This window comes from Macaca fascicularis, chromosome 7 (assembly GCF_037993035.2).
Source record: "Macaca fascicularis isolate 582-1 chromosome 7, T2T-MFA8v1.1".
Lineage (NCBI taxonomy): Eukaryota > Metazoa > Chordata > Mammalia > Primates > Cercopithecidae > Macaca > Macaca fascicularis.
In genome coordinates, this window is record NC_088381.1 from 18054498 (window position 1) to 18076540 (window position 22043).

A 22043-nucleotide genomic window follows, 5' to 3' on the forward strand; every position below is an offset into this window, starting at 1 on the left:
ATTTATTTATTTTGAGATAGGTTATTACTCTGCCACCCAGACTGCAGTGCAGTGGAATGGTCATGGTTCTCTGCAGCCTTGACCTCCTGGGCTCAAACAATCCTCTCACCTCAGCCTCCTAAGTAGCTGGGACCACAGGCGCATGCCAACACGACCAGCGTTTTTTTTTTGTTTTTTTTTTTTTTTTTAGACAAGTTATCACTCTGTTGCCCAGGCTGGAGTGCAGGGTGTGGTGGTGGAGTGTGGTGGTCATCTCAGCTCACTGCAGCCTCGACCTCCTAGGCTCAAGTGATCCTTCCACTTCAGCCTCCCACCGAGTAGCTGGGACTACAGGTGCATGGCACCACACCTGGCTAATATTCTGTATTTTTAGTAGAGATAGGGTTTTGCCATGTTGCCCAGGCTGGTCTCGAACTCCTGGGTTCAAGCAATCTGCCTGCCTTGCCCTCCCAAAGCGCTGGGGTTACAAGCGTGAGCCACTAAGCTTTGCCGAAGATTCCCCATGTTCCCACTGAACTTCCTTTTTCCTTCTCCTGGGTCACTCCTGAGCCCTGGCTGAGGGGAGAGAAGGGAAGGATAGCTCCTCCTGTGGCCGTCTCAGCATCCAAGGCAATCCTTCTGGGACTGCTCTGTCCTCAGGGCCCCAGCCATTCCCAGGCACTGAGTGCCTGAGGGGGGACCCTCACTCCTCTGGCACTATGGGAAGATAGGAAAACAGTGACTTCTCCTCAAAGCAGCCTCGCCGGTCAGCTGACTACCAACATGGGAAGTGGCCGAAGATCCACATGGGATGACGCGATAAGCACTTTGTAGTGTCTGAAACTCTTAAACATCAGTGCTGTCTTCCCAGTTTTACAGACACAACTCTGTGGGTTGGGTGAGGTTTTCCTAAATGTACAAATGCAGAAATATACGGAGGGGGTAAAGGGACTGCCTAAAAATCACATCTAGAGTGTGGTGTACCTGATTTCAAATCTTTTATTTTACTCTCGCGGCAACGGGAGAATCCGCAGTCAAGGGAAGTGAAATAACTTGCTGAACGCCGCACAGCGGACTCCAAGCCCCGAGCTCCTAGAGGAGAGGAGGAGAAAGGCGGGCTCAGCTCCCGCCACCCAGCAGCGGGGGAGATGCAGTCCGGGACTCGGCTGAGCCACGGGGACAGATCCAGGCCCCGCCCCCTGACCTTGTTCTCTGCCCGCCGGGAAGTAGGGAGCTTGCGGGGAGCAGCCTCAGCTCGTCCCTGGGGCAGAGTCTCCACTTGGGTGCACGCCCTGGGGTGGGGCTTATTTGGGAGGCTGGTGGCCTTGAACTCTGTTCAGGAGCTTGGGCCGGAGAAAGGCCCCGGAGACTTGAAGCCCTTGTCCGGGAGGGATGAAACATGCAAAGGAACCCGGGGAACGGGGTAGGGGACCAAGAGCAGGACCAGCTCCTCCTGCGCAGGGACAGGGCCAGTGGAGCGGCCTGGAGGAATCCCTCCCAGCCGGGAAGCCCGGGAAGGCTGCGAGGCCCCGGCGCGGAGCGGCCCCTCCCACCTCCCCGAGGGCGGGCGGAGCAAAGCCTTGGGGCCCGGGCCCAGGTTTTGTGCCTGCGGAGGCTGGACTTCCCCGCCACCCCGAGGAGCCACCGCGGGCCTTCTGTGCCTGGCAGGGTCCCTGGGAGGCCCGCGCTTTCTCTGAAAGTGAAAGGAGTGGGCGGGGGGCGCGGCCGAGGCGGGGCGCGGGCGGGCAGCGGCGCAGGCTCCGCCCCGAGGCCGTCTCCAGCCGGGGGCGCGGAGCCGCTCCAGTCCCCGGCGCGCCGCGGGCTGGTGGGCTCAGCGGCGGCGCCGGCACTGGGAAATGACCCTGCCCGGGGGCCCAACGGGCATGGCGCGGCCGGGGGGCGCGAGGCCTTGCAGCCCGGGGCTGGAGCGGGCCCCGCGCCGGAGTGTCGGGGAGCTGCGCCTGCTCTTCGAGGCGCGCTGTGCGGCGGTCGCTGCGGCCGCCGCCGCGGGGGAGCCCCGGGCTCGCGGGGCCAAGCGGCGTGGGGGACAGGTCCCCAACGGGCTTCCGCGGGCTCCCCCGGCCCGGGTGATCCCTCAGCTGACCGTGACAGCCGAGGAGCCCGACGTGCCCCCGACCAGCCCTGGGCCGCCCGAGCGGGAGAGGGACTGCCTCCCGGCAGCGGGCTCTTCGCACCTGCAGCAGCCGCGCCGCCTTTCCACCTCGTCGGTCTCCTCCACTGGCTCCTCGTCGCTGCTCGAGGACTCGGAGGACGACCTGCTGAGCGACAGTGAGAGCCGGAGCCGCGGCAACGTGCAGCTGGAAGCGGGCGAGGACGTGGGTCAGGTACGGGCCGCGGGGGCGGGGCCAGCGCCGGGCGCGGGGGCTGCGCGGGGGACCCAGCTCGGAGCTCCCGGAGGACCCGCTCCTGTCCATGCTCCCTCCCGCGGAAGGTCCTGTTCTCGCGGTTTAGGAGGAATCTGGGGGTCAGAGGGAGGCGCCTGACCGACCTCTCGCCTGGGCAACTTTCATTCCGGCTCCGCCGGCGGGTCGTGGCGCTGGCCCTGGGGCGTCTAAAAGCGGGGCGAGGAGCAGGCGACCCGCCGCGGGGACTGGGCGAAGCGCGGGTAGCGGACCTTGTTGGCTGTGGGGTAGGACATGAGGGATCGGAGGGGCTGAGCCTTGCCAGGTGAACCCTCGGAAGGAGAGGGGCGAAGGAGCGTTTCCCTCACTCCCCGCCCCCTCTCTAGTGCCGTGGCCCCACCCCCGCCGTTGCCACGGTTTCCCTCTCCTGAGTGGGAGTGGAGCGGCGCTCCAGGCTCTGCTCGGGAGCCGCTGCCGTCTGCTCCCAGCGCCCGCACGAGGCGTGGACGCAGGGGAGGGAGGGGCGTAGGCCTGGGAGCTCTGGCTGGGAGCGGAACGCAGCCCACCCGGTGCGAGCCCTGCCTCCCATCCTCCCGGCTCGCCGCTCCTGAGCGCTGCAGAGAGGGACGGTAAACTGAGGCTGCAAGGGGGCGGGATCAGCCTGCTAGTCTCTGCCTCTGATAGCCTGGGTGTTCTGGGACCAGGTCTGACCCTCGGAAAACACAGCCCCGGGCACTGTTAAGTCATTCCTGACGCCCGCCGCTAGGGATGTGCGGCTCCCGGGACACCCTCCTTGTTCCCCTCGTTTTAACCACGGCCAAATACCTTGAATAACTGTCCGTGGTCAGCGCGCAGGACTTGCTTTAGATCCACGTTAGACAAGTGTCCCTGAGGCCGAGGAAGAGGCGAGGGGCGCCCTTGGCCTCGGGCGTCTGGGGCCTGCCCAGAAGGCCGGGTCGGGTCGGCTCGGCAGAGCGGGGAGAGCTGTGGCCGCGCGTCTGCTCCGCCGCACACTCGATGGGACAAGGCGGGGAAGCTGTGGCGACTTGCAGGGGTTCACAAGCCCGGAGGGCGATGGGGTTTGTCAGTGATACCAGAAGGGAAAAGCCTCACAGATCAGGAACACCTCCCGCCGCCAGGTGCTGCGTGAGCCGGGCTCGGTTACGAGCCCTGCCGCTTCCCCTTCTCCCGCGGTGCTCAGGGCAGCCCCGGACCCAGGATCGTTTCTGGGGTAACCCTTGCCTAGGTCAGGGGGCGGATGCCGGGGCTTCGCAGGATGGTGGAGTGTGGGGAAAAGCCTGAGCAGCAGCTCCGGGGGCGCGGCCCCCGCCGAAGTTCTGACACCTCAGAGGCGGCGCAGGCGAAAGGGCGCGAAGCGCGGGCGCGTCCCGTTTCCCTCTTCCGCCCGCAGGGACTCGGCGAAGTGCCTGGGAGAGGGAGTGTGCTAAGAGGAGGTCCCGCAGCCCATGCCTGGGTGTAGGAGAGACCGCCCCGGCTGAGGTCAAGCCTCGAGGACCTGGGCGACCCCGCCGCCCCCGAGCCGTCCGGAGTCGGTGCAAATCGCCGCTGAGGGCCTTTCCAGCTCCAAGGCTGCGGCTTCCAGGCCTTCCCCACCCCTAGGCCCGCCGGGGCCTCCCCGAAGGCAAACAGCCACAGCAGCAGCAGATAAGCCAGGGGCTGTTGACAGAGGCTGCCTGCGTCCGTGTGGAAGGGCCCAGGGCGGACTTTGCCTCGCGGCGGGTCCCAGAGCCGCACAGCGCGCCCGCCCAGGCCAATTTAGGGCTTTCCCAGGCAGGAAGCAAGGCAGGTCCGCCTGACCATGAAGGATGCACCTGGGCCGGACTCTAGGACCCCTGGCTTACCAGCCCCTTAAGCGCGGCCCATGCAGGCCGAAGCCCAGGAAGGTTCTGCCTGCCTGCCTGCCTGCCTGCCTCTGCCTGGGGCATACGTAGTCTCCTTCACCTCCTAGGAGCTCTCTCCAGCCTGCCCAGAGCAGGGGAATTGAGACTGGGCGGCCTCACTCTGGCAGAGGAAAAAGTCATGGGCAGGCTTTTCCTAACTAGCCAGGCGAGAAGTTGGAGGCCCACCCCCAAGGTCAGCTTCATGATTCTAAGGCCTTGCCTGCCTCCTCAAACAATTGTGGGGTGTTGCTGGAGGAAAAGAGAGGGTGTTTGGCTCCTGTTCATCTGGTTTTCTTCTTGCTGTGCTCCAGGATAGGTAAGGAGACCTGGATGCCATCCCCTCCTGGACTCAGAATTCCCACACATCACTTTCCACTAATTATAGAGCAGAATTTAGGTTAACAGACTTCCTTTTTAAAAAGCTAATGCCCATGGGAAGGTGAAGTCGTGGCTCACTTATACCTTAGTGCAAATCGTTTTATAAATTTAAACTGATTGCTCTCCCCACCACCACGACCACAGGGAGTGCTAGTTTGATAGGGCAATTGGAACATGGGGAGGGTGTTGGGCTGGTCGAGAGCTTCGACCAGAGCCTGGATGACTGGAGGCAGGGAGCAAGGGTGAGTGCCGAAAACAGCATTCACCCATCTGCCGGTCTGCTCCGGCATCAGCAGGTGTCTTCAAGGCTTCCAAATAGAGCTTAGACAAAGGAGGGTCTGAGGCTAGTAACCAGCTAAGCCCTGCCCAGAGAGAGGTGCTCCCTGTTCAGCCCTAGGAGTAAGGAATTATCAGAGGGCCCTCTTGTGACTTCATTAAAGTCTCTCCCACAGTCAGCAATCCTAGCCTTTGCCTCAAGATACCCAGGTAGCCTCTGGCTGTGTGTTGGTCTCCCAGAGAGGGCACCTTCGTGGAGGGAGGCCTGAGCCAGAGGATGTTCAAGCACCTCCAGGCGTCAAGCAATTCTACTGCCTTAGCCTCCCAAGTAGCTGGGATTACAGGTGCCTACCACCACACTGGCTAAGTTTTGTATTTTTAATAGAGATGGGGTTTCACCATGTTGGCCACGCTGCTCTTGAACTCCTGACCTCAAGTGATCCATCCGCCTTGGCCTCCTAGAGTGCTGAGACTACAGGTGTGAGCCACTGCGCCTGGCCTTAGATTCATTTTTAAAAGCGTGATGTTCTCTGGGGGAGGTATCTCCCTAAGATGGAAGGTGGCAGTGAGTTGAATTCCATGACACTTGCACAACTCCTGCCATGCTTGGCCATACCTGTTACTGACAGGGGGGCTAAATCCGTCATAGCAACCTCAGGTGGTGGAACGGAGGGCTCAGATGAGATAATGGGTATGAAAATTTTTTGTAGGCTGGGAGCAGTGGCTCACACTTGTAATCCCAGCATGTTGGGAATCCAAGGCGGGAGGATCACTTCAACCCAGGAGTTCGAGGCCAGCCTGGGCAACATGGCAAAATCCTGTCTCTATTAAAAATACAAAAAAAAAAAAAAAAAATGGCATGGTGGCTCACACCTGCAATCCCAGCACTTTAGGAGGCCATGGTGGGTGGATCACTTGAGGCCAGGAGTTTGAGACCAGCCTGGCCAACATGATGAAATGCTGTCTTACTAAAAATACAAAAATTAGCCAGGCGTGGTGGTGCATGCCTGTAATCCCAGCTACTCAGGAGGCTGAGGCAGGAGAATTGCTTGAACCTGAAAGACAGAGGTTGCAGTGAGCCGAGATCACACCACTCAAATACATACATACATACATACATACATACAAAAATACAAAAAATCAACCAGGCATGGTGACTCACACCTGTAGTCCCAGCTACTCTGGAGGCTGAGGAGGGAAGATCACCTGAACTCTGGAAGTCCAGGATGCAGTGAGCTGTGATCGCACCACTGGACTCCAGCCTGGGCAATGGGAGTGAGACCTTGTCTCAAAAAAAAAAAAAAAAAAAAAGTATTTTGTAACCTGCTAGCTAGGACCGGCCTTAGTTGCTGCTGCTCTTGACTCTTATGAAATGCAGAAAACCAAGGTCAAGAGAGTAGGTGATGATGCCATTTTACCCCTGCTTGGGAGCAGGTCCATCAATCAAATGGTAGTAGCCCAGGTTTTCAGACACACATCAAATCTTCTACCAGGCCCACCTTCCAGCCCTCCTCACTGCTTCTGCACAGCTCTAAAAGGATGGTGCATTTCCCTCACCCTGCCTAACCCAAGGCAAGTTTCCTCTTCACTACATCCGTTCTGGTCCCACTATCCCCCAAATTCTTCTAGCAGGTCCCTACAGCCATTAAATTCATTCTTTTGGATAAAGGCAAAGGTGACCATCCAGTAGAGAGGGCCCCCAGGCAGGTCTCAGTGTTCCCCAGAAGTCAAAACTCAGACTGCCTTAATGCTGCACCTCACTTCACCACATACAAAGCACTTTCTCATGCCATATCCCATTTAACCCCCAAAGGGAGGCAGGATGGTAGCATCCTGCTGGGGATACTTTGGAACCTGCTGGGGCAATTGAAACATGGGGAGGGAGGATGGGCTGATAGAGAGCTTCAGCCAGAGATGTGGAGGCTGGAGCAGGGCGTGAGGGGATGTAACTCCCCTTGATTTCCTTCTGTAAAATGGGAATAATACCACTTCATGCACTGGCTATGCATGTGCATTCGTTATGGCTCTCAAACTGAGTGTGGGAGAAGGGGGTACAGGATGGTGCTGCTGAATATACATGGCACATATATCATCTTCTTGGAATTTTACTTGAGGGTTTGGAGGTGGTGAGTTTTATAATAAAACTTGGATTTATTATGCAGCAGAATGCAAACCTGCTGTGTATTTAAAGATTTCAAAAGGAGTTTGAAAGTGATGTCATGCTTCTAGTGGGCTGCTTCTGGCTACACCCCCAGATCCCTGGGGACTGGGCACGTGATCACACCCTAGTGTGCCATGTAAGGGCTTCGGTAGGAAAGTGGGAGCAATGCTGCCTGATGAAAGATGAGAAAGTGCCTGACATGCAATAGGCAGGCAGCATTTGATGGTTCATGTTACGGCAGCAGCTATGTCCTCCCAGGGGAAACAGGCCCACACAGATGGCAGTATTTGGTTGGGTTCACTCGGATGGAAGGTGACACAGCCATGACTGCAACCAACTACTGACTCCCCCACCCAGTGCTCTGTCATAACCTCCATTTCCTCCCCATGGGAAAGGGCTTTATGGTCAGCAGCCCTCCTCTACTTAGGCCACCCCCTCAGTTCTCCCTCTCTCTCTTAGAACTCCCTCTTGTCAGGGAGGTATATTCCTGTGGGGGCATAACATGTGTAACTGTGCTAAAAGGCAAGCGCCTCTGGGGGGAGGCAGCAGACACAGCTGACATGAGCCAACCTGTGCACTTCAGAGAGGACACAGGGCTGCTGAGTTGTGGGTGGGACAAGGAGAGGTCCAGAGGATGGGATGCTCTCAGGATTAGCTGGAGGCTAGAAAAGATAAGGGACACACTAAAAAACAATAACAACTACAAAAAAAACCCTCCATCTCCTTCCCAGGTTTGTCTAAGTTGACAGGCCCTCAGGTTTGCACCTTATTTTATTTTATTTTATTTTATTTTATTTTATTTTTGAGATGGAATCTCAGGCTAGAGTGCAGTGGCTCGATCTCGACTCACTGCAACCTCCGCCTCCCGGGTTCAAGCGATTCTCCTGCCTCGGCCTCCCGAGTAGCTGGGACCAGGCACATGCCACCACGTCCAGCTAATTTTTGTATTTTTAGTAGAGACAGGGTTTCACCATGTTGGCTAGGATGGTCTTGATCTCTTGACCTCGTGATCCAACCACTTCGATCTCCCAAAGTGCTGGGATTACAGGCGTGAGCCATCACGCCCAGCCCTGCACCTTATTTTCATGGCTTAAAATTTCTGGGTCCAGATCAAAACCAAGGGTGCCCTAGGCCTTGCCAGCTAATGAGTGCATGGAATCCAGGGATAGCAAGAAAGGCTTGGAGAGCCCCAGCCTGTTCTTTCTCCAGGCCCTGCCAGGCTGGCCTCCCTGCCCTGAGCCTGTGTACAGGTTTGTTTCTGTGTATGTCTGTCTCCCCCTAAATGAGAGGAACCAAGGTCCCAAGTGAAGGAATCAGTGATTGAGATTTGTTCAGCTTCTGCCTCATATCATGGAATGGGATGGGGGAGCTGGGCGCCTGTCACGCTCAAGACTTATTTACTACTCACAGCAACCCAGTAAGGATAGTTATTGCCTCATTTTGTAGATCCTTTTCTTACGGATGCACAGAGGCTTGTTTCTTGGGTCCTGGAATCTTTTGAGGCATTGGTAGTAATAAAAATTTGGGGGCTGGGTGTGGTAGCTCATACCTGTAATCCCAGCACTTTGAAGAGGCCAAAGTGGGTGGATCACCTGAGGTCAGGAGTTGGAGACCAGCCAGACCAATGTGGTGAAACCCTGTCTCTACTAAAAATACAAAAAAATTAGCTGGGCGTGGTGGTGTGCACCTGTAGTCTCAGCTACTCAGGAGGCTGAAACAAGAGAACCGCTTGAACCCTGGAGGTAGAGGTTGCAGTGAGGCGAGATCGCACCACTGCACTCCAGCCTAGGCAACAGAGCAAGACTCCATCTGGAAAAAAAAAAAAAAATTGGCCCTACTCTAGACCTACTTAGAATTTCCCTGCGGTAGGCCTGATAATCTGCAATTTTTAACAAGGGTGACCATCAGGTAATTCCGATGCTCACAACAGTTCAAACACCTCGACAGAGCATTTTCGTAACTTGCCCACGCGTTCTTCAGTGGCAGAGCTGGAGCGCAAACCGGGGGCTTCAGATGCTAAGTCCAGGCTCTTGACAGCTCATTGGAGACGCTGGAATCACCTTCACTGCGCCTGTATCAGCGCCCGCCACACAGGCGCACAATAAACCTTCCCAGAGTGAATGAATGAATGAATGACTCATCCAGCCCCAGCTGCTTCCGGTGGGTCGGGGGCGTGGTGAGACCCTGTTTCAGTGGGGGGAGGGCTATGCATTGCCGAGACACCGATTTGCAGACTTTGACCCTGTCGCTTTCAGAAAAGCCACTGGCAGAAGATCCGAACCATGGTCAATCTGCCGGTCATAAGCCCTTTCAAGAAGCGCTACGCCTGGGTGCAGCTGGCAGGGCACACAGGTGAGCCGCGGGGCGGGTGGGCAGGTGCCCGCGACGGGAAGGGGCTGAGCGGCGCTGACGGATGCAGGTCCACAGGGAGTTTTAAGGCGGCGGGCACCAGCGGGCTGATCCTGAAGCGCTGCTCGGAGCCGGAGCGCTACTGCCTGGCGAGGCTGATGGCTGACGCGCTGCGCGGCTGCGTGCCTGCCTTCCACGGCGTGGTGGAGCATGACGGCGAAAGCTACCTGCAGCTGCAGGACCTACTAGATGGCTTCGACGGGCCCTGTGTGCTCGACTGCAAAATGGGCGTCAGGTATGCGTGCCCTGCCAGGTTGGTTGGGGGATCAAGTGGGGGTCCGGGGCTGGGACAACTGCTTGAGGGGGTCCCGGGGCGAGAGCTCGAAGGGGTCTCCGTGTGCGCCCCCTTATGCCCTGGCCGCTGCCCGCGCCCCCATAGGACTTACCTAGAGGAGGAGCTGACCAAGGCCCGTGAGCGGCCCAAGCTACGGAAGGACATGTACAAGAAGATGCTGGCGGTGGACCCTGAAGCGCCCACTGAGGAGGAGCACGCGCAGCGCGCAGTCACCAAGCCACGCTACATGCAGTGGCGGGAAGGCATCAGCTCCAGCACCACGCTCGGCTTCCGCATCGAGGGCATCAAGGTGGGGCAGGCGCGCTTCGACTGGCACCGCCCCAGCCCCACTGCGCCCTGTCTTTCCCGATCTGTCGGCGCCCACCTCCTCCGCTCCCGCCCTGCCTGCCCCTCCGCCCTCTCCCACCGCCTCGCAGTCCCCTGCAACTGGGAGGTACCACTGCCCTAGGCTGTCCTCTTCCCCACTGGCGGGCCTGGGGCCCCTGACACTCCTGTCCCACCTCCAGAAAGCGGACGGTTCCTGCAGCACCGACTTCAAGACTACGCGAAGCCGGGAGCAGGTGCTTCGCGTCTTTGAAGAGTTTGTGCAAGGAGACGAGGAAGTGCTGGTGAGAGCGGGATCTCAACCCTGAGGTGTTAGGGAGCCTGAAACTAGGGACTGCCCCTGTCATCTGGCCCAGTGCCCTCAGCTGTGTCCCCACCGTGGCCTTCACCACACTGGGTCGCAACTGCTCTAGGCTCCTTCCCTTCTGGGCCACGCCGGGCGGCGTCCTGGGTCTTCCTCACAGCGGCATTTGCCAAGCCCAGCCTGGGTCCCGGCTCCTTATCGTTAGCAGGGGCTCACTTGGCGTTTAATTAACTTGCCCTCCTCTCCCACCCACCCTCTGCAGAGGCGGTATCTGAACCGCCTGCAGCAGATCCGGGACACCCTGGAGGTCTCTGAGTTCTTCAGGAGGCACGAGGTAAGCCGTGGCCGCCTGGGTGCCTGGCCGCGAGGGCTAGGGCGGGAACCCGGCGGGGGCGTCTCTGGGCAGGGCCGCGGCCTGACCATGCGGGGCTCGCAGGTGATCGGCAGCTCGCTCCTCTTTGTGCACGATCACTGCCATCGCGCCGGCGTGTGGCTCATCGACTTCGGCAAGACCACGCCCCTCCCCGATGGCCAGATCCTGGACCACCGGCGGCCCTGGGAGGAGGGCAATCGCGAGGACGGCTATTTGCTGGGGCTGGACAATCTCATTGGCATCCTGGCCAGCCTGGCTGAGAGATGAGGCTGGACTCCTGTCCCCGTGGGCCGCCGCCCTGACATGTGGACCTGCAGCTTTGTCCCCACCGTGCATGCCGGCTTGAGACTGGAGCCCCGCGGTGCAGGGCAGTTCACCGGGTCCGGCAGGGCCAGGTGCCAACCACTAAGGGGGGGCACTGCCGATGCCAGGGGTTTCGCCCACCCCGGGCCCCAGCGTTCCCAGAGCCAAATGACACTAACTTATAGGAGGGGAGGGGGCAAAGGGCTTCTTCCTCAGGCCAGCTTTTCTGAGGAGGCTCTGCTCTCTCCAGAGGGGCCAGACCGTGGATTTTATTTAGCAAGCCTAGACCTTCTGGTCTAACCTCTTACACTAGGATGGACTCCCCTTCCTAATAAAACTCAAAGACAAGATGCAGCTTCCTGTGCCTCAGCCCTCCGCCCCTCTCTCCTCTGGTGCCCTCTTCCTGTATCCCTGGCATCCACTCAGATCGCTGGAAGATGAGAAGCGCTTTTTATTAGAAGCATCTGCAGGGTGGGGTTCTGCCCAGATGAAGGATGCTCATAGTAGGAGGGCAATCCAGTGCTCCCCATGGACACCTGGGGTGTGTGTAAGGTGGCCTCTGGCCCAAAGATCAAAAGCTGGAAGTGGCTGGGCCTTTCCCTGGGAGGCCTGGGCTGGTTTCCGGCATGGCAAGTGCAGTGCTGCCAGGCCAGCTCCGAGACAGGCCCAGACACAGAGCACAGACTGCAGGGAACAGGGGCCGCTGGCATAACAGGCCACCCAGGAGCCTGAGGAGTACAGGGAGGGACCCTCAGTGCCTCAGTCCTCACCCTCAGGGCTCCTTGGGGCTCAGGAGCGATAGGTGGGATTCCAGAGGTTCTGAGGTTGGAGGCCCCTGGATTTGAGGGGCTTGAGGCCAGAGGAAAGCCAGGGGCCAAGAGGGCTACCTCCCCAACTTTTCAACTTCCCTGGACTCAGTTCCTGGGGCTGTGGGGGTCTTAGGCACGCCAAAGATCTGTTCCCCAGCCCAGAAGCCCCTTCCTCCTCTGGGGTGGGCCCCAGCTCCATTGGCAGGGGTGAATTCAGCACATCAGGGTCCTGTAATGGAAGACTCGGGCAGCACCGGGCATAGAGTTTTCTGGCCCCGCCTCCTGACCCACAAGACCAGGATGTCAGATTAGGTCAGGGGCACACCTGAGTGCAGTACTGAAGACGCTCCAAGATGCTGGCAAAGCTGGGGCGGAGCTCAGGCTCGTGCTGCCAACACTGGGTCATGATGCGGTACCTGGGGAGAGGCGAGAGTTCATGCCCACCCATGGCTGTGAAGGACCTCCCTTCCCAGGCAGCACTCAACTCACACAGGCCCTGGGCAGCCCCTAGGAGGGTCCATCCGGCCCCCTGCAACCACGAAGTCCAGCACCTCCTGGTTGGTGCGCCCAGGATAGGGCATGTAGCCCAGTGAGAAGATCTCCCAGAGAAGCACCCCAAAAGACCTGCATCACAAGTGGGGGAACCAAGTGAGACGCGTCAGGTGCAGCCTCCCCTCACATGAGGTGGCTGGAAAGGACAGGATGAGCCTCAGGGGAGGGGAACAGAGGAGAAGGGGAAGGGTATTATCACCAGGAATCTGTCTTGGATGTGAAGATGCCCTCCAGGAAGGCCTCTGGGGGCATCCACTTGACTGGGAGCAAGGCCCGGTCCCCCCTGCGGTAATAACTGGCCCTACAGGAGGGAGGAGGTGAATGATGAGTTGTTTACCACCAAGGTGCAGGCAAAACCCCCTTGGAGCAAGAGCCTTCCCACCTCCCCAAGTTCCGCACCGGTAGATATCTCGTGCCATCCCGAAGTCCCCAATCTTGGCCACACGGCTGGGCCCAGTGCAGCTCAGCAGGCAGTTCCGCGCAGCAATATCCCTACAGAGTAGGCAAAAAAATCACTGCCAGAATTCAGAAGTTCTTGCTCTTCCTGATCTATTTCCTTAAAAGCTGTGTGGAAGGGCTGTTCCTTGGGGAGGGAGTGGGGATGGGGGTCCCCTGAGCCAGGACTGCTCCTAACCTGTGGATGAAGTGATTTTCCTCCAGGTAGTGGCAGCCCTGGGCTATGTCCTGGGCCAGTTGCAGCAGATCCCGCATGACCAGAGGTGATGGCTGGTCCTGGGTCAGGCAGAGGGACATCAGTCCATGCAGGTCTCAGACACATGGACAGGGTCTTTAGAGGGGCCTGGGGGGCTGAGACAAGGGTCTCACCAGGTGTGGACGACTGTGCCTCAGGAAACTCTTCATGTCCCCTCCAGACATCAGTTCCAGCAGAATGAGGCGAGGGGCGGCCCTGAGGCTGAGCCCCACACACCGCACAATGTTCTGATGGCTAAACTTGCTGAGTGGGGTGGTGGACATACCCCGTCACCAGCAGGGAGATGGAAACTATGTTCTAGGCTCCACAAAGCTGGAAAGGCCCTCTGTGTCCCCTGACTTGCTACCTCAGCCTCAGGGTGAAGAGAAGCTGCTCCTGAGCCTTCCCTTCCCGCCTTCCAGCCCTGCCCCTGGTCCCGCATGCACCTGATGATGAGTGCCTCCATGAGGAAATCCAGCTCATCCTGAGGAGAGCAGAGTTCTGGCAGGGTCTGGGGAGGAAAAGGGCACAGTTTCTGAGTTGCTCTGGACACAACGGGAGGGGGGTTAACCCTAGCTGTAGTCATTGTCCTTCCCTTCAGGGTGTTCCACTCTTCTACCCCCAGCCAGAAGTCCCAATCCTCTCACCTTGATAGCCACCTGCAGGGGACTGGAGTCCCCAGGAAGGCCAGTTACCAGTCCCTCATACACCTCCCCAAAGGCACCATGGCCCAGGGCTCTGCAGGAAGACAGGTTGGAAGGGAGTGGGCAGGCAGCCTGGAGAAGAGCCCTAGAGAGTCTAGTATCCCCTTTACCTCCCCTGCCCCTGCCATATGCCCAGCTGACCCTATACAGACTCTCTCCATACCATGGCATGTCCCCAAGTAGAAGCCCTGCAAGGGTGATGCTGACTGGCATAGAGCCAGGGCAAAAGAGAGGGCAGGTGCGGGTCAGAGTCAAGGTGAGAGTGCATGATGAGGACTTCCCTGGTGTCGCTGCAGATGCCCTGGGAGGGAGGAGATCCCTGGGCTCCAAGAGTCATATTCTCTCTCTTTTTTTTTTTTTTAAGACAAAGTCTCGCTCTGTCACCCAGGCTGTAGTGCAATGGTGCAATTTTGGGTCACTACAACATCTGCCTCCCGGGTTCAAGTGATTCTCCTGCCTCAGCCTCCCGAGTAGCTGGGATTACAGGCACGTGCCACCACGCCTGGCTAATTTTTGTGTTTTTAGTGGAGACAGGGTTTCACTATGTTGGCCAGGCTGATCTCGAACTCATGACCCCAGGTGATCCGCCTGCCTTGGCCTCCCAAAGTGCTGAGATTACAGGCGTGAGATCATATTTTTTTTTATTGAGACAGAGTCTCACTCTGTCACCCTGGCTGGAGTGCAATGGTGTGATCTCGGCTCACCACGGCTCACCACAACCTCCGCCTCCCGGGTTAAGGCGACTCTCTTGCCTCATCCTCCCACGTAGCTGGGATTATAGGCATGCACCACCCCGCCCAGATAATTTTGTATTTTTAGTAGAGATGGGGTTTCTCCATGTTGGTCAGGCTGGTCTCAAACCCCCGACCTCACGTGACCTGCCCGCCTCGACCTCCCAAAGTGCTGGGATTATAGGCGTGAGCCACCACGCCCAGCTGCGAGATCATATTCTAAGAACTGGGACGGAGAGGTGACTTTGAGCAAGTTCCTGGCCCTTCTGGAGCTTCTCCCGGCCTCCCTCTCCCGTACGCAAGGGATGTGGGCCAGATTGTTTCTGGGATTTGTAATTCACTACAGCAGGGAGAGAATCAGAGGTGGGGATTCAGACTGCACAGGTTCTCAGGAGGAGGCAGAAGACTCACCTGAGCAGAGTAACATTGGCTGGGGAAACCTCGGTGACACCTGGGGGCAGAGGCCAGGACTGGGCCGGGCCAAGCCCCACCTGGCAATAATAGGGATTGGGGGCCGTCCTGATGGCAGAGGTTCGAAGCTTGCTCAGCTCAAGCTCAGGGCTCGGCAGCCTCGTCTCCCGCAGGCCCTGCCACTTCTTCTGCTTCACTGGGGGTGGGGAGAATAACGGCACACCCTCCGCCTGCCCATCAGGTCTCCCTCCCCCACCTGCCCAGGACACCCCTCCAGGTGCTCCTTCTGGTAAACGTTTTCCCCAGGCCTCCCCAGCTCCCTCCTATCTTAGAGTCCCACAGGAGTCTACCACTGCTCTGCTGCGGTGAGTGGTCGTGAAGTCAGCCCCGGGACCCCACAGAAGCCCACCCCAGCTCATTGGAGAGGAGCAGCCTCGAATCAGCTGTGCCTGCTAGATGCTTCGTACCCAGAATCAGGACCCCACACACCATAAAGAGGCTCAGTGTTGAGGTTGCCACCACAGCCACCATCAGAACCAGAGGGCCTGGGGGGTTGGGCAGGTCTAGGGAGAAAGAGAGACACCTCCAGTGGGAAGGTCTTCTCTGTTCCTCTACCCTCAAGTTTTACCCACGCTTCAAGACTCAGCTCAAGTGTTAATTTTTCCATGAAGCCTTCCCCCATTATCCTGGGCAAAAGCAACCTCTCCCTCTTGAACACCCCTAAGGCACTTTATACCTCCCACAACAATCGTCACTTGAGATATACATTTACATAGCTATATCTAAACAGCCTCCCACACTGGACGACATGCCTCTGAAAGGCACTGTGCACCCATGAATCTCCAGTCCCCTGCCCAGCACCCACCACAGGGCCTGGCACGCAGCAAATCTCTATACCATCTTTCCCAGTGGCCTACTGCTCCTCCCAGTCTGTGACCCCAGGAGTCCAGACCTTGGGCAAAGGTAGGACATACCCATGCAGGTGACGTTATCCACAGCTAGCTCCATGCCTTCTGGGCACAGGCACTCAGCCAACTGGAGCTCTGCCTGCCATTGGCAGTCTTTCAAAGGGCAGTGACTGCAGTTGAGGTGCCTTCGGATTTCTACCTCTCCGTGGTTCTCGGTGACTGTGAGTAAAAGAACTGATATGGTATGGTGTGGTGGGGCTGGGGCTGGGATATATTAAATACATGCCTTTGGCTGGGTATGGTGGCACACGCCTACAATCACTGCACTTTGGGAGGCCGAGGTGGGCGAATCACCAGAGGTCAGGAGTTCAAGACCAGCCTGGCCAACCCTGCCTCTGCTAAAAATACAAAAATTAGCCGGGTGTGGTGGCGCATGCCTGCAATCCCAGCTACTCCAGAGATTGAGGCTGCAGAATCACTTGAACCTGGGAGGCGGAGGTTGCAGTGACCCAAGCTCGCACCACTGCACTTCAGCCTGGGTGATAGAGTAAGACTCTGTCTCAAAAATAAAAATAAATAAATAAATAAATAAATACATGCCTTTTCCAGCCACATGGTTAATTCTTGTCCAGGACTTTAGAGCAAAGAGCAGCACCAAGCTTACAAGGGCGGTGAGAGAAGCTGGGGGACTTCTGTCAAGCCTGCACACTCCCAGGTATTTGAAGTGAATTCATAGCAAGGGGGTACTTGACAAGCATGCAGCATGCCCTGCATTGGCATCCAGCACAACTGACAGCCCACTTTTCTTTTTTTTAAGACAGAGTTTTGCTCTTATCGCCCAGGCTGGAGTGCAATGGCACGATGACAGCCCACTTTTCTTTCTTTTTTCTTTTTTTTTTTTTTTGAGATGGAGTCTCGCTCTGTCGCCCAGGCTGGAGTGCAGTGGCCGGATCTCAGCTCACTGCAAGCTCCGCCTCCTGGGTTCACACCATTCTCCTGTCTCAGCCTCCTGAGTAGCTGGGACTACAGGCGCCCACCACCTCGCCCGGCTAGTTTTTTTTGTATTTTTTAGTAGAGACGGGGTTTCACCGTGTTAGCCAGGATGGTCTCGATCTCCTGACCTCATGATCCGCCCGTCTCGGCCTCCCAAAGTGCTGGGATTACAGGCTTGCGCCACCGCGCCCGGCCGACAGCCCACTTTTCAAATGACCCTGTGCTATGCAAGAATCCTGTGCTATGAAAGGTTATTCACGGTGCAGATGGCTCTTCAGTGCAGTGCAGGAGTGGGTTCAGGGATTGAGGAAGAAGTCCAGGCCAGGCTGAGAGGTGGGGTTGGGGCCAATACCTGCCAGAGGCTGCAGATAGAGCTCGCTGCTGGGGTGTATGAAGGATACTCCATCTTCCCCATCAGCCCAGAGGTTGTCAGTCTCTGAAGCATCACCCCCTGGAAGTGGAGAGTGATGGAGGGTTTGACTGCAAAAATGGGGGATGGGGGAGAAGCTGGAATCTCCCAGTGGAAATCCCAGTGTGGCCTTCTCTTCTCCAGCATCATGATGCAAGTGCTGTCTGTTCACAAGTGGGAGTGAAGGAGGTGAGGAAGGGGTAATCAGCTGGAGACTGAAGGCCTAGCTCAGGCTGGCTGTGACGCTTGACGCCTCCTGCCTGCCTGAACCCCTCCTGTCCCATGTCCTCACAGTCCCTTTCTGTGGGAATATAGATGATGTGCGTACGTATGAACAGAACAGCCCGGACAGGCACAAAGGCATTTACACTAGTCATTTCCAGACTTGAGGACTGATCAAAACACAGATGACTGGGACTATCCCCTAGAGTTTCTGATTCAGTATGTTACAGAAGGGCTGAGAATTCACATTTCTTTTTAAAAATTAATTTTTAATGAAAAATAAAAATTCAGGGCCAGGTGCAGTGGCTCACGCCTGTAATCCCAGCACTTTGGGAGGCTGACAGGGGCGGATCATGAGGTCAGGAGACCAAGACCAGCCTGACCAACATGGTGAAACCCCATCTCTACTAAAAATACAAAAATTAGCCGGGCATGATGGTGCATGCCTGTAATCCCAGCTACTCAGGAGGTTGAGGCAGGAGAATTGCTTGAACCCAGGAGGCAGAGGTTGCAGTGAGCCAAGACTGTACCACTGCACTCCAGCCTGGGTGACAGAGCCAGACTCCGTCTCAAAAAAAAATTCATATATTTATTGTATACAACATGATGTTTTGAAATATGTAAACATTGTGCAATGGCTAATTCAAACCAATATATGCACTATCTCACATACTTATTTTCTGTGGTAAAAACACCTATAATCTACTCTCTTACCAATTTTCTTTTCCTTTTTTTTTTTTGAGACAGAGTCTTGCTCTGTCACCCAGGCTAGAGTGCAGTGGTGCGATCTTGGCTCACTGCAACCTCCACCTCCCGGGCTCAAGTGAGTTTCCTGTCTCAGCCTCCCGAGTAGCTGGGATTACAGGCATATGCCACGATGCCCGGCTAATTTTTGTATTTTTAGTACAGACAGGGGTTTCACCATATTGGCCAGGCAGGTCTCGAACTCCTGACCTAAAGATTCACCCGCCTCCGCCTCCCAAAGTGTTGGGATTACAGGTGTGAGCCACCGCACCCGGCCTCTCTTAGCAATTTTCAAGAATACATCGTCATTAACTACAGCCACCATGTAGTACAGTAGATTCTGGAAGGTATTCCTCCTATCTAACTACCATTTTGCATTTTTTTGACCAGCGTCTCCCTAACCTTCCCCCAACTCCCAGGATAATTTGCATTTTTTTTTTTTTTTTTTTTTAATTTTTGAGACAGAATTTCCCTCTTGTCGCCCAGGCTGAAGTGCAATGGAGTTCTCAGCTCACTGCAACTTCTGCCTCCCAGGTTCAAGTGATTCTCCTGCCTCAGCCTCCAGAGTAGCTGGGATTACAGGCTCCCACCACCATGCCGGGCTAATTTTTGTATTTTTAGTAGAGACAGGGTTTCACCAGGTTGGCCAGACTGGTCTTGAGCTGGTGACCTCAGGTGATCCACCTGCCTTGGCCTCCCAGAGTGCTGGGATTACAGGCGAGAGCCACCAGGCCCAGCCGATAATTTGCATTTCGAACAATTTAGGTTGTGTGGATTATTGCTGGTTCCTGGACCACACTTTGAGGACCACTGACTTAACCCAATCCTGCCTTTCTGCCCTCCTGCTCAGCTTGCTCACTTGACCAGCTCTAAATTCTGACGACTGCTACAGAACAAGGCAGGGACCTGCTGTGATGGGAAATATCCTGGATTGAATGGAAATATAGGGAGTCTTGTCTGCATGCTGATTTGCAATATATTCGACCTCCTTTTCTAAGAGCTCCTGCTTTGCCTGGAGCTGCTGAGAAGGGCTTAATGCCTCTCCCACACCTATCCTCCTGAGGGCTCCGGCCTGTACTGAGTTTCTAACATCACCTCACCCTCGGGCCTGCTCAGGTGCCCTCTCCAACGGTGCACCTACCCCGATAGCCGCCGCCGCCTCCGCCCGCAGTGCAGGCCCCGCCGCCGCCCCCGAAGCCGCCAGCCGCGGCCCAACCAAGGGTCGCCCAAGCCTCGGAGCAGCCCTGGCCGCCCTCCGCCCCCTCCTGCAGTGAGCGGCCGGCCTGCGGAGAGGGAGCCCGCGACGTCCAGCCGCCCCCACCACCTGCAGAGTGACAGCAGGAAGGTTGGCAGCCACACGGGGAGCACGCCCGCCTCTCCCCACAGCCCCGCGCCCTCACCTGCCGCCCCGCCTGTCCCGCCGCTTCCGGGCGCCTCCGAGCGGTTCTCCAGTTTCTCGGGGGCGGCCTGAGTCCGGCCTCGGTCCCGCGGCCTCAGGTAGGCCCGACCGCCGCCTCCGGCCGCCACCAGCAGCGGTTCCAGCTCTCCGGCGCGCACCTGTGGGACCAGCGGCGTGTTCCAGGACGCGCCCTCCAGCCGTCCAGGGGCACTGCCACTGGGCGAGGGCTCCCGCCCCGGAGGCCCGGATAAGGGCAGGGGCCCCCAGCCCAGCCCAGCTCAGGTATAGGGGGACCCCAACGGACGGACGGAGCGCGGGTGCGTGCGCGACCCTGGGGAGAGGATTAGGACCCCCACGCTGAGCGCTGAAGGGAGCACGTACCCGGAAAACGTAGGTGGCGCCCCCGCCACCCCCGCCGCCTCCCGCCCAGCGCCGCGACCCTGGGACCTCTTCGCTCCCATCCATCGCCGCGTGCTCTTCAACAGCTCGAGACTCCCCGAGGCAGACGAGCTGGCTCTCCGGGCTACCCTGCGGGCAGCGGGGGCGGGAATCGGCGGGGCCCGGGAGTCTCCCCTCGCTGTGCTGGTGACCCGGCACCGAGGAAAGCACGCTCCCCAGGCCCCCAGGCAGCCCTCGCCCCGCGGCGCCGGCGCCGCCCCATCCCCACTGGCTGCGCTCACTCCGGGACAGGCGTCCTCTCCCTGCTGCCCCACCAGGATGTACAGCGACTCCCCGAGACCGAGGGAGAAGATTGCTGAGACGAAGACGCCATGCGCCCGCGACAGGTGGTTCTTGGCGCCTTTGCCGCCCGCGGCTCCGTAGGCTGAGATCCTGCGGGGAGCGGTCGGTGAGTCCCCGGCCCTCGGTGCTAACAGAAGTTGGCAACAGAGAAGGCTCCAGAATTATTTTTTATCTGAGGGACTTGGAGGCTGCAATCGACTCTGACGGGATGGAAAGGGCAGGTTTGCACACCAAAAGTTCAGATATTACACTTATTTCAGGAGGGTTCGTGGAAATGTGGGGAGGCTCAAGTACCCCTTGGCGCCGCCCTGGTTGGGGGCCTTCCACTCGGTGTAAGAGGGTCCGGGTCAGGGCTAACTCGGTGGCAACTATTGCCACCTTGAAGGGCACTCAAGGTGGACCTCTCTGCGGAATACTCCGAGACACAAGGCGGTGCGCAAGTAGCCTTCGTTCCCCTGACGGTGAAACCTCCAACTAGCAGGTCACTGCCCACCCTACCCCCTCCCCGCACTTACAGATACTGGCCAGGGCCCGGCACGCGCCACAGCTGCACGCCTCTCAGCTGCCCGGCGGCCCCCACGGTCACCACCACGCTGGTCCCCGCGTAGGCCCCATCACATTGTGTCTGTGTGGGCCCATGCCGGCCGCTGGCCCCGCAGGTAGAAAACAGCCAGGACCCCTCGGTGCCTGAGAGCAAGGAGTGAGGCAAGGGTCGTCGAGCCCCTGGCTGGGCCAGAGGGGTCTGGTGTGGTGAGCGGAAGAGGAAGGAGGCGCCTAAAGCTCACCCAGAGAATTCAGCTGGGAGGCTGGCTCCAAGATGCTAGGCGGGGCGCTGACTTTCGGGTCCTGGGGGCCGGGACTTGCCAGCGGCAGGGGTGAGGACGGCTGAAAAGGCTCCTGGGACCCCGGGCTAGAGCAGAGAATGGCGCCTGAAAGGTGTTGGGAGAGGCGCAGGACATTAAGGCGGGTGGAAATAGGAAATAAAAGAAAGAGAGAACCCCGCAACAGCTGCCCTTGCGGTCGCGGCCACACCCCTCACCCTGCCCAGCCCCCCTCTCAGCCTGGAAGCCACTACCCGACTCCGGTCGCAGAAGCCCCGCGGGTGCTCGCTGATCGCTCTACCAGTTTCTCTCCTCGACCGCCCTTCCCAGAGAATAACTTAGGGGCTGCACTGAATTTGGTCCTGCAGCCTCTCCAATACTTTCCTCGACTTAGATTGGTTGCCCCGCCCCAAGGCAGTGCTGAGACCCCAAAGAATATTCCTCCTTCCCAAGCTGCGTGATCCAGACTCTGGGATTCGCACTACTTGGCACTTCTCCGCCCGCACTCCAGAAGCACGGACCGGAGAAATGTGGTTGTGAGAGTTCGAGGCCTCTGGAGGAACCACCGACACCTGGCCTGTTGCGACCGGCCACCCACAAGCCTAGGAAGGTGCCTTTGGCTGGACGGTCCCCTGACCGCCAGACAGCACTTACCCACAGCTCTGAACCACACCAGCAGCCGGCCCCAGCGTCCCATCCCTGTTAGGTCCACCCGGCAACAACAGCCCTTGCGGTCGTGGCCACACCCCTGTCAACCTGAAGTTGACAGCTCACTTGGCCACCGCAGCCCTGGCCGCCACTTACAGGGGTGTGCTGCGGCCGGCGAGACACTCCCTGGACCT

General features: G+C 58.1%; 2 protein-coding genes across 11 annotated transcripts; one reads left to right on the forward strand and one right to left on the reverse strand.

Moving 5' to 3' along the window:
* Nucleotides 1–1781: 1781 nt before the first annotated feature.
* ITPKA (inositol-trisphosphate 3-kinase A) lies at nucleotides 1782–11414 on the forward strand. Its single transcript, XM_005559247.4, has 7 exons — nucleotides 1782–2324; nucleotides 9314–9410; nucleotides 9486–9702; nucleotides 9847–10051; nucleotides 10269–10370; nucleotides 10653–10724; nucleotides 10827–11414. The coding sequence occupies exons 1-7, from the start codon at nucleotides 1836–1838 to the stop codon at nucleotides 11028–11030; spliced, it is 1386 nt and encodes a 461-aa protein (XP_005559304.1). The 5' UTR covers nucleotides 1782–1835; the 3' UTR covers nucleotides 11031–11414.
* Nucleotides 11415–11500: 86 nt separating this feature from the next.
* Nucleotides 11501–22043, reverse strand: LTK (leukocyte receptor tyrosine kinase). Of its 10 annotated transcripts, none has more exons than XR_006699287.3 (20): nucleotides 21856–22043; nucleotides 21166–21309; nucleotides 20896–21067; nucleotides 20320–20470; nucleotides 20021–20167; nucleotides 19641–19797; nucleotides 19382–19564; nucleotides 17218–17316; nucleotides 15939–16091; nucleotides 15432–15527; nucleotides 14965–15160; nucleotides 13766–13856; nucleotides 13565–13629; nucleotides 13253–13382; nucleotides 13062–13159; nucleotides 12827–12919; nucleotides 12627–12728; nucleotides 12427–12499; nucleotides 12201–12291; nucleotides 11501–12104 (listed from the first exon to the last, which is right to left on the reverse strand). XR_006699287.3 is itself a non-coding variant. In XM_005559244.5 (20 exons), exons 1-20 carry the CDS (start codon nucleotides 21896–21898, stop codon nucleotides 11856–11858), a joined length of 2595 nt encoding a protein of 864 aa, XP_005559301.2. In that variant the 5' UTR covers nucleotides 21899–22043; the 3' UTR covers nucleotides 11501–11855. The 10 variants fall into 10 exon arrangements, 7 of the variants coding, with proteins under 7 accessions (XP_005559301.2, XP_045251267.1, XP_065403862.1 ...); XM_005559244.5 differs by having other exon boundaries at nucleotides 12365–12499; XR_012414808.1 differs by lacking the exon at nucleotides 13253–13382 and having other exon boundaries at nucleotides 12365–12499.